Below are 12,413 nucleotides of genomic sequence, written 5' to 3' on the forward strand. Positions count from 1 at the left end.
CACAGCAAGAATGAAACACATCCGCACATGTGAATTCCTTTTCAGTTTATTCAAATAAACGTGTGTTTTTGAGACTACTGCTCCTTCGGTTTCTCCCGTGAGCAATCGGACACTTGCTTGTGTTCATGAAACTACCACAAAAATAACTTGACATATTATCTCTGCCAGCGGGAAAATATGTGTTTGCAGGGAAGCACTGGGTACAAATCAGTGACAAAACATTTGCCCAGCTTGATTTTGGCTTTTGGCTCAAAATGAAAAAGAGAGGTGGAACAAGAAGTTTTGCTGTTCTTAATATTGACATAAGTGACATAAAACAAAAGTGGATTGCCTTTTTTTGACTTAACGGTACTCACGTTTATGCATCACTTTAATGATTGATGATGCGTGTGCCCAATGCTTGGTGTGACGGAGGTTAGCGGTGCAGTGGTCTACTATGTAGCAAGATTTGCTAATGTCTGCCACTGTCGGGTGCACTTTGTCCATAAAAACATCATTATGTGTCTGTGCTACACATGTTAAAAGTGATTTAATTGTCTTGCGCCCGTTGGTGCATCTGCTTGGAAAGTTGCAATGCGAGCAAAATCAAGCAACTAACCCACAATGCAGTTCGGCAACACCGCTGCTCCATTCAAACATTTCGGTTGCTACATATGTGTGGGTCAGCTGAGGTTAAGAAGAGGTCACAGAATGGCGTTGTCAGTGTCATTGAGGAAGCATTTGTTTTTTGTTGTTGTTTTTTGTTTTAATTGACCTGCTTTTCCAGCCTCATGCTTGAAGAGGTCCAGGAATTGCGAGCCGTTAGAAGCACGGTAAATCACCGTATGACTTCACTCAGCCTTTCACATCAGCACATTTCTATGAGCATCTGGACCAGAGTTAATCAATGAGACGAGCACAAATGAGGGGAGGAAGAAAGGAACTATATTCATATGGCATGTTCTTTTTTTTACATATTTGGAATGAGTCTTTCGGTAAATAAAGAGAGTGAAAAAGTGAAAGTTAATCTAACTTTCGTCCTAAAAATGTGTCATTTTAGTTTCATTTGTGAATGTGCCTCCAAAGACCTGAAGATCTGTTTAAAATAAACGAGAAAAGATGATTTATTTACTGATTTATCACAGCACTTATTTATGATCCTCCGCTTAATCAATGTGAAAACTGATGAAAATATTCTTGCAATCCTGCTGCATTTCAGTCAATTGTTGACTGTACACACAGATGCTGCAAATACTTAATAATGCATGCATTTTGCACTGAATCACAGCACTAATCATCAGACACTATAACGTTCTGGATGTTTGCATGAGAAGATTGTCTCTGTGTGGACGTCCCTGTATTTTAATGGCATGGTCCTTGCCCTAAAGCATTAGTGCATTTCAAGGTTCAGAAATTGCTGCTCTGAGATGACGAAGCTTTTTAGGCAGCACTTGTAAGTTGTGTCGAGCAACAGGAACGACATATTTCTTTTGACAAATAGCAGTCTTGCCAACTGTTTCCTCTCATGTGAAGCGCCATGTGACTGGCAATCACCATCTCCATGTTGGCGATTCGTCTTCAAAACACATTGTCCCTGTTGCTCACTTGATTGTTTCAGAGTGTGCACTGACCACCTCCTTCACTCCTGCTGTCCTCTCAGTAAAAGTCAAATCAAAATCGGTTCCTCCTCAATCGCATCAACAACGCGATCCCATCCAAATGGTGCAGGTTTCCCCATAATCCTCAGTGTCCTGAAGCCAAATGTATACTTTACCCACAATTCAGTGGAGCAGACATGTTGCTGCTGTAACTGCTTGAGCAAAATGTATCTGTAATCGTATGAATTGTTTCTGTCACGCAGTGGCTTGCAATCATCTGTGTGGGTTAATACAGCTTCCTCCCACAGGCCAAAAACATGCAGATTAGGGATTAGGTTGGACACTCTGAATTGACTGTAGCCGCAAGAGTAAACATGTTGTTCATGTCTGTATGTCGGACCTGTGTTATATATACATATATTTATATATATATATTTATATACATATAAAAAAGCACAATTTGACCTTTTTACAAATAGATCCAAATTATGTAAAAGTATTTGCTTGTTGTTGCTTTTCACTAAACTCATGTACTATATTCACTCAGTGAAACAGTGAATAGTCATGTGGTTATTAATTGATAGCTGTGCAAAAAAAATAAATAAATTCCGCAATAATAATTTCCAAATAGCCATGCTCTATGGAACAATAAGCATGGCTAATGTTGGCACTGGTCGTTGCCAGCATTAGCTTTTGTATCGACTGATGTTATAAAACCCCCATGATATGAATAAAGCTGAATGATGTCAGTTGTGTTGCCCATTACCATGCTGATGTTTTTAATTAGGATTAACCCAAAGCTGGAAACACTACAATGCGTTTCTGTCGACGCAACTGCCACACTATTGTCGTAATTAATGTTAAATGTCACATGTCTGAAATGCAAAAAGGCAGCCGATTATCTCTGCAGTCCACCACAAATGAACAGCCTCTTGATATTGTGCGAGTAAGCCTGTGTCAGAGAGTAATCCGGGACATGTTTTACATGGTGCACAGCCTTTACTGAGGAAAGAGTAAACACCCTTCTCTACAGAACCAGCAGTTCTGACATTCACAATAGATGCTGACTCTTGTTTCCCTCACTGCGCGTCAAAAACTCAGTGCTCACTGACTTGACTTGAAAGTATTGATTAGTACAGTATCCCATTTTCCTCAAAATAATCCAATCATGACAAAGGGATTGTGGTGATTGATCAAATTCCACCGCAGCACAAATTATAACAGTCACCACTGGCAGGGTAATGATTATACATCGACTCTGACAGTGTTATGTCAGTTCAATTTTGCTGGCAAAGCATCAAAGGAAATGTGTCAGTGAGCAGAAAGAGCTGAGTAAACCGTGCTGGTCAGTTTATTCAGAATGAATCAGAAACTGGGAATGAATGATTTTTACTCTTGGTTGCATGTGAGCCACAAGAACCAGCAACACAGTAGGGGTTAAGGGCTTTGCATTGGAATGCAAGCAGCAGCATTTGTGTTGCAGGTTGTATTTCTTCAGACAAAGGTCACTTTTACAATGTTGTGCTGCTGGGACGAAGACGTCAAACCAATCAAATATGTGCTGGGACTGTTAACAAAGAGAATTTTTAGGCTTGCTATGGCTCGTCCACCATGATTGGAACAGCTTTTGTTTGAAATGAGGAAGTGAGGGTGATGATAACATTTCAAGGTGAGTAACATGTGGTTCGTCTTGGGCATAAAAGATACTTGGTAAGGGTTAAAAGTTAAAACCCCCCAAAAACAAACGGTTTTCCCTCTTAAAACAACAGCAACATCATCTGTATAAAAACAAACATTTCACAAATGTTACAACCACCTACTCCTGCTCCCGATGTGACCATGCAGGGCTTGAGTTGCTCCCAGCTGGCTGTGATAGAAAAATCCCTGCACATCGTTGTGCTGTATGAACGTGTGCGTGAATAGGGATGAATGGGTGAATGCTAATTCTGTTGTGTGAAGTGCTCTGATTGGTCATCAAGACTAGAAAAGTGCTTTAATTGCAGCCCATTTACCATTTACAAACGCGACATTACGGTAATAGTAGGTTCTATGACTCTGTCATTGCATACATTAAAGTGCGGTTCCAATTATCTCACCGGATAATGAAGAGATGAAGATTAAACTGAATAGGATCTATTATAAGCTCTGATTCTCTGACCTGGAGCAGGTGGTGGCTGCCTTCAGAATGACAGACAGTCAATATGGACCAACGTGATGAAGAATTTTCCACAAGCCAGGAGGAAATGAATTCCTATATCCTTAAATGGCGCAAATACCAAAAGATGGCCGTGAAGTGAGCATAGGTCAAAATGAACTTCAGATAACTTCAGGATTCACTTTCTCTGCTTTTCGTCTTTTGTGCTCTCATTTTCCTTTATCGTATTTGTTTTGATGTGCTCATCATTTATTTGAGGTTTATGCACAAAAGGTTTCCACAGTAATTCAGAATGCCATTTTTTTGTGCCCTTCACACCCTACAGCCACACTGCAGGACACAAGTTGGCATACAAGTGGCACCTTTTGTCCCCGTTTAGTCCTGAGACGCTTGGCAACTCTCATTAGCGCTGTCACTGCCGCATGTTCGGATGTTAAATTTAGCATTTGGTCCAAAGCAGTGCTGCGCCGCAGTACAGCCATGAAACTGCTGCTACAGACCGTTACTCTGGCTGGTTAAAGAGCAAGGTGAGCCGTTGTCTTATCTTACTGCATCTATATCTTCGGTGAGTTACAGTATAAGATGTCTACAATATTCCAGTTCAACAGATACAGTCGGCATTCAAGCCGATCCCAGACGCACAAAGCCTCTGATGCGCAGGTAACCTTTTGCAGCATTATTGATGGGCTCGTATTGATATGTTTTTTTTTTACGGCGCATTTCTCCTGATAGCTCACAGTGTGGTCTATAGTTTCTCAGGTCAATAGCTAAAAGCCTCTCAGCATCATCCATCACAGTCTAGTTCTCCCCTGCCTCCTCCCACTATGACAACAAGCTGAACAGATGATTGACTGTCATCTGCCCTCCACACGGAGGCACCTGCATGACACCGAGGCAAATCAAAAAGGCAGGACATGTTGGCGCCGTCCTCACAGCCACATGCCACAACCTTTCCTCTGTGACACATCACTGATCCATTAAAGCGCAGAGCAACTGCTGCCTCAGCAGGGTTTTCACTGAAGATGTCATCACAGTCAAGCAGACGTCTGAAAAATCTCTCCGCCTGTAGATCCACAACTACCCAAACACAGCTGTTACGATTGCCTGGTGTGCACATAGCTCCAGTCAACCGGAGCTGTAATCTTACCTCAAATAGTGTTAATAAAGTGACACGTGCGTCGTAAACGCTGACAGTGCTGAGAACCTGCATGAGATTGGCTGACATCATGACTAAGAGTGGGCAGACAAGGAATCACAGATTTGCCTCAACAAAAGGCTAGTTTAATAAACGCCATGAATGCTTAAGTCTCTGATATCTTAAGAATATCTTCACAACTTGTTGTTGCCGTTAGATCATGGCACGCCAAATTCCCTGCATTCCCTCATTTCTTTGCAAGCAGAAAACGCTGACTTCCTCTATGGACTTTGGTGAAGGGGAGTGAGTGGTTTACAATCTTGAGTGAAATATTGAGGCTGAAAAAGCTACTTTAATACAGATATAATGATTTAAGATATAATGTTGAACATATCCTTAATATTTTCTTAGGTGAGCCTTTTGTTAAGTGGCTGAAAAGTGCCTTTTGTTAGCTTTGTTCTCAGGCTTGTTGTCGCAGTGCCTCATACATGTTCCTCTACAAAGGCAATTGAATAGTTTCCAAAAAAATGACTATGACAGATTCTAAGTGGTGGTGGAAAAAAAAAAACAATTCGAACAAAATCAATTTTGGAGTGAATTTTAGACAGACTTTACACGCTTTGTGTGACAGGAAGTTAACGCCACAACAAACTAGCTAAGAGGCTCTTTATTTCACTTCACTTGTTTGCCATTGAACTGTGTAATATAAACTTATTCAACACGGAAATGTTGGCGTACTAAAAAAAAAAGAAAAAAAAAAGAGAAGTAAAACAAATGTCAATAGATATATGCATGGAAATACAACAGAACTAAAATAAGAATACCGCCAACAACAAATTCTCTCCAGTTTCCCGTTATTGCTTTGGCACCTTTATCCTTTGTATGGAAAGGCTTTTCTCTGCTCGCACACTAGAGGGTGGAGTCCACAAATATATCTGACTAAACGACTGTGGATCACACGCTGCATATTCATGCTACATTAGTGCGAAAGACTGTCAAATGCACACAGGACTGATGACGGCGTAAACGTGCAGCCTTGCTGTACTCGCTCTCTTAGCCTCCAGTGATGCTAATCAAATCAGGTAAAACGTAGACATTTACAAGCGCGCAACGCTTTTTACGCCGAGGGTAATAAGCGCTTGTGAAATTAGCCCTCGCGTCGTCTTGTGCGGCTGGGTGTTATTTATCGCCCGAGTGCGGCCCTGCACACGCATCATCAAAGAAAGTGAAGGCTTCCTGTAAACATCACCACACTGAGCCCCTGTAGCCCTGCTCCAGAAACACATATCCCTCAGTCTTCCTCTGTGGATGTGAAATGTATAATATATACATATATATATATATATATATATATAAAAAAAATGCTTTGGAAATCCCGGTGTCGTCTTGCGGAATAGCATGAAAGGAATTTGGCTAAATCAATGTTTGACTCCACATTATGAAATTGGCTTCTCCTTTTTTCGCTGTGTGCTCTTTCCCATGGCTGTGTGCACGCAGTCATCTCAGCATCTGCCTGAGTACACATTCAATCACTTTGTGCAATTTACCAAACAAACCATGTGAACATAGATATCTTCTTTTTAAGTCAACGGGCAAAATCAACAGTCCCACTCTATGGAAAACCTCCACAGATCTGCCCACATACCTGTGTCAGAGCTTATGGTATTGGCATAAGCATATTTTATCCGAGATATATGGTGTATTAACAAAGCTGCTCCCACTTATAATCACCATAAATCTTTTTAACAATTTAACAAATGATCTGTTTATTATTTAGGGGGGGTGTCTGTGCTTCCCTCTATATTACACGATGATTGAATTTCTCACTTGGCTGCCTTTTATATGTGGATATAGGCTGAACGGAGTGAAAGATACAGTGGAGTATGAAACGGGGCTGGAAATAAAAGGATGTCAAATTTTCACCTGAAGCGTTTCCCTTTAGACAGCGCTCTGCTGAGGATAGGTGGGGATCCCGCTGACGAGCCCGGGGCCGCGCTACCGCTCTTTCCAGATGATCCATGAGAAGTGCAACTCTGCAAAAATAAAGAAGAGCAGAAACATAATGTGAGCGATAATGCATGGAAACGGTGGCTTCGGGATAAAGTCTTCATTATTAATCCTCGTGCCGCATGTGTAAAAGACACACTTTATTATCGCTTCGCTTGAATTCGCTGGCTACAATGAACATATTCAAACACATCACAGTCAGGTGTTAAGTGTTTCCGTACGTCAAGTGTTTCTCATTCTAGGGTCCCCGAGACGCGGAGATGGCCGTCCTGTGATGTTTAAATGGAATAGAATTTAAAAATAGCAATGAGAAAAACAGAGGAGATAACGACACTGGGTCATAAGGGTAACAGTCTTTTTGAAATTCACAGTGAGGACAGTCTTTATCATCTTCAGGGAAAGTCCATAGCATACAGAAGAACAAGAAGAGAGAAAAATATTCAGAATTACACAATTTAAAATAATCAGAAATATTATTTATAGGTTTATAAAAGTCACTGACATCAGTGGATGCAACAAGAACTCCATTTGAACGGAGGCTTCTACTTCAGTATTCAGTATTTTCCTAAAGGAATGAATGGTCTCAATGACTAGTCTCAGCTCTTCTTCTTCTTCAATAGCACACGATATCACTTCTTGTCATGTGGAGGAAAACAGACAATAAAACATGGCAAATACGAGCGGACACCAGAGTGATGGAGAGCTGCGGGTGATGTCTGTGAGTTTCCAGTTTCCAAAAAGCTGACAGATTGACTGAAATTATCAGTTGCAGCAACACGGGACACAGTCGCCCATGGCTCCTTTTCCACTGGTCAAGAAAATCGACTAACACCGCCTAACATTCGGCATGTGGCTGCAGTGGCGTTACATACAATCGGTATTAACTCACAGAAATCCATAGAGAAAATATATGAGCTTTGTTGTGACACTCAGTTTGAGATCCTTCCTTTGGGAAGTGGACCATGGACTTTGGTGCAGGAGAGTGAGTGGTATACAAAGGTCAGCTTCCAGTGTGGGAACATATTCTGTGCCAGTACCTCCACGACCATACTTCAAAAACCTGAGCTATGTCTTTAAAGTTCTATAAGATAATGGCTCCATTATTTCAGTGTCAGTGCGGAACAGATAGGAAATCCCTTGTAGTCTTTAGCACTTATTCCCAGATGGCTTGGGGCTCACAGGTGGGTCGTGGGAGAACTTTTTGGAAAGAAAGAAATTACCTCAACTCTCAAACGTTCACTAAAACATGCACGACATGAAAGAGTGACTCTTTTATTGAAGAAATATCTCTTAAAATGTCTGGTTTATGGCGGAGAAATTCAGCACACATTTGCACTGATCGTGATGCGACTTAACCCTTCTGTGCCACATCCTGTTGGCGACACTCGTCAAGCAGATTATCAAGCAGAGAAATTGAGCTTTGCTCCCATATACTTGTCATTACGGGAGCCCCCGGGCTTCCGCGGAACAGCCAATCAGCTTCTCAGTACCGTGATTCCTAAACGGTTGAATAACTGCCAGATATCGAAAAATGAACGTTATCTTGGAAAAAAGGGGCAGAAGCACTCGCTCATTGAACATTTTTTGACAATTCTACAGCCATAAAATCAAAATAAATCCAAACGTACCATGATAATAAACGCTGTTTATCGCTCAGTAAGTCCGGTTGAGTACGTTCTCTCCTTTACGTTAATATTAAGCCATTCATATTTACACATTACAAGGTACCTCATATAAGACAACTTCAACACAAACAGATTATAAAAAAACAGTTTCCCGTCGCGTAATAGGCAAACAGTCGGGCTTAGTTGTTCATGCAGAGTGTCTTTAATTACACTTTACATTTTAAACTGCAGATTAGGAGGGGTTGCTATGTGGAATTAACTCCACACTGGCCCTCACAGCGCGCCTGCTGCACTCCAAAATTAATCCCACACAAGATTACATTAATGATTTCCTAAAGTATGTCTCCCCACAATTCCTTCCCTTTATGCTTATCAAAACGAACGCCATTATCTTACAGCAGGCCTTGGACAAAACTCCCCGTGAAACACTGAGTCAAAGAGATAATTCTGTTATTCCAGTGACAGTACTCCCTGCACTGCCCCCTCTCTCGCTCTGATTGTACCCCATTAAAGCAATTGCATGTGACTTAGAGCTGGGGCTGGGTTCTCATTGCCGGATAAGCCTCTTTTACTCCCTTACACCCTGACTCCCAGAGGGAGCTGTTACTGCTGTTCACTCGTTGTGCAGGAAAATCGGATCATTTTGGCCACCCTCCCTTATACCCTGCGGCTGCAGTACACGCCGCACTTTCTGGAACAATTGCCGTGGCAAACTCTCCTGGAGGATGATATTTGTGTCAGGGGATAAAATAAATAGCTGGTGACAGACAATGGCAGGGACCTGCATGGCGTAACTCCATTTCCTCTTGATCCCTCCTCTCTCACTTTTTTTCATTTGAACTCATTTCAAAGAGAAAAAAACCAGTGGCCGGAGAGAAAAAACGGAAAAAAGAAAAATCAATATTTTTACCATCAGCTACAGAATGAGGAGTAAAGCAAACCTTTGCATTTGGAGCAGTATTACTCCTCTTTTAATTACCACTTGAAATCACAGGTCCTGAACTGCGTGTAATGGGATATTTGACCGTTCCTTAACAAGAACAGACCTTAGTTTACTTCTGAAACTCAGCAATACGTTAATTCTCTAAAGCCAGACTGATAGCAAACACAATTTTGTCTCTACCTGATACCAGCGCGTTAATCACTTGTTTGACAATACACCGGCATGCACATAGTATATTTTGTACCAACATTATAAATGATCAAGCTGCACTGACCCGTCATTTTTTTATTTATTACAAAGCCATACCTAGGAAAATTTCCCATCATCCACATGCTGAGCAAATGGCTGATAATCATCAACCCGCTAATTCATTTCCAGAATACCACTACCACTAGTTTATTCCGTCTTAAACCTGCAACTTTTACAATCCTGTCGGCGCCCCGCAACGCTCTCTGTGGTTCTCAGCGGAGCCGCGCTCTGATCTGGCGATGCCCAGCGACGTTCCTGTGCCGCAAACAAGAAGTGATTTGTTTTATGTCAAGACACGGAGGCAGCAGCAACATTGAGCTAGTGAGATGACTGCAAACAGGTTAGACAGAAAACGCACACACACACACACACACACACACAAAAGGTTTCAGAAGTGTTTACCACTCCAAAAAAACCCAGTTGTTTAACAGTTCGATGGCATAAATGCTTCTTGTCCCCGCCCGCCCCTGCACTGCTGCTATGCATACACAAACGCTCCTTCAGTCTGGTCTGAAATGACTTTCTCGACAGAGCCTGTTTTCAGATAAAGGACGCAGCATACAAATAATGTTCTATAATTTCTCCTCATGAAGATCAAACAGAGGCAGAATAACAACAACAATCACAAAGGTTACGCACCGCAGCTTTATTTTTCATGTAAATAAGGGTAGACTAAAGTAAAAGTTCTCTGCACACTGGATCGTTTTTTGAAGTCTGCACTTTTGCCTAACACACGCTGATGAAAGGGGAAGGATCTGACCACTGCTCATACGTGGGAGAAATGGTGTGTGGACAACTTAGACCAAAGACGTAGCGGGCCAAAATCCTGGCTCGGTGCTGAGAGTAATTATTGTGAAATGCTTGAACTATAAAACGTTGTAAAGTCTGTCCTGAGAGCTGGGCAGGCAGGGAGTTTTGTTTTTTGGCACAATCGATAAACTATTCCATATTAAGCTTTTAGCATATACACTTCTGCACCTGGGCCACACGGCGGTGTGGTGGTTAGCACTTTCGCCTTGCAGCAAGAAGACACGGGTTCAAGACCCGGGTTCGAGCCACGGTTGGAACAAGGGCCTTTCTGCATGGAGTTTGCATGTTCTCCCCGTGTGTGCGTGGGTTCTCTTCGGGTTCCTCCCCCGCGACCCTCTGGTGGAGGATAAAGCGGTAGATGATGACTGATGACTGACTTCTGCACCTCTGTTTACAGCCTTGGAGAAATCTGGCTCGAGACAGGGGACTTTGTCCAATCACAGGACAGTTCAGTGAGAGACAAAGAGAGGTAGAGGGGGGGAGATATTGCTCCTTTTGGCTGTTCTTATGAGCAGATAAGTGGACAGTGGACAGGTCGTTATTCCAGCGCCGGTAATAACTTCTTCTCTGGCAAGTAATGTAATAAATGCAAAGAGAATCCGACGGTAAACGCAATAAAACACATGTCAAGGTGTGTGTAGTGTTTCAGAGATGGACAGATCTGCCACATCTGTGCATGATGCACTCTCTCCTCCCTTCTTCAGAATGGGATGCATCCGGGTTTCTCTTTTCCCTTTCATATTATAAAGTATAATGAGCACCAGCTCATCACCACCAGATGCTGACTTCATCTGTTTTTTTTCCCCATATTATTTATTCACATAATCACACTTTAAGTGATAGTTCAGGTCACTGAGACAGTCAGCGCTGACTGTGCTGTGTGCACCTCCAGCACCACAAACCAGCCCGAGACATGGAAGAAAACTGACTTTAGCCACAAAAGGCTAAGCTAATAAAATGTACATCTACTACCCCCAAGTACACCTAAGTCTATGACATCTTCAGAGTCAGTTAAGTCACTTTATCTCACAGTTAAACGGCCTTTTCCGAGTGGAAATTGAACTTCGTAAACTGCTCACTCTCCTGCACCAAAGTCCATAAAGAAAAGAAGTGTTTTCAGCTTGCAGGAACATGGCAGTGGGATTTTATTCTAAATGAATCCGAACAAAGGATTTCAAACACAGAAGTCACACATCTGGACTTACAGGATGAAGGCAGCAGTGGATCTGTAATGTTACAGTTTTTGTTCACCTGAGAATTATTTGTCATGTCACACCCATTTTTCCGGGTTGTTGTCGATGTGCAGAAAGCATTTACAGTGTCACTGCACTAAAAGATTCCCCTCTGTCTTCTGCTCCTGAGGCCATTGTTTTTTTGTTTTTTTTGGGATCTCTGACAACATAATGTGAAAACTACTGGTGTTCAGAAATTGGTGCAGTATTGACTCGGAGAAAGAAGACACTGTGTCTTATGACCTCAGAGCTTCAGACGATTGACTTTGGTGTAACAGAAGCCTGGTGGCACATACAGTAAGAGATGTTTTGGGAACACAGCGCTCTGGTGTGGGGCTCTGTTCCTTCTCAGTCCTCATGCAGTATTCCATCAGAAAGTTCACCTGTAGCTTTGCACGCTTCCTCACAAAGGTTTGTTACCACCCACGAAGCTTCTGGCTACTGGGAATTGAGTTTTTGAGTCTGTGTCTTTCCAGTCTGTGTGCCCTTATTCCTTCCTGTGGCAGCGTGTCTGTTTGACTGGAGAGTCTCGTGGGTGTCCATCACCTTTGATTTCAGACATATTTTTTATTGCCACAGAGGTTGAGTCGAATATGAGTGGATTTTTTTTGATTTTCTTTCCCTTCCGAGTGATTAGGAAGGAGTCACACTCTCCATACATGACTTAACTGTGTGCATAT

The 12,413-nt window shown here is 42.1% G+C and overlaps 1 protein-coding gene across 1 annotated transcript in view; it reads right to left on the reverse strand.

The window, feature by feature from the left end:
• The window catches only part of nrg3b (neuregulin 3b), a 251,334-nt gene that overhangs the window by 14,910 nt on the left and 224,011 nt on the right, over nt 1-12,413 (reverse strand). The window contains exon 7 of the mRNA XM_044014049.1: nt 6,791-6,900. Coding sequence (XP_043869984.1) covers nt 6,791-6,900 — 110 coding nt within the window. The remainder of the gene's footprint in view (nt 1-6,790; nt 6,901-12,413) is intronic.

Source organism: Solea senegalensis, linkage group LG18, assembly GCF_019176455.1.
Source record: "Solea senegalensis isolate Sse05_10M linkage group LG18, IFAPA_SoseM_1, whole genome shotgun sequence".
Taxonomy (NCBI): domain Eukaryota; kingdom Metazoa; phylum Chordata; class Actinopteri; order Pleuronectiformes; family Soleidae; genus Solea; species Solea senegalensis.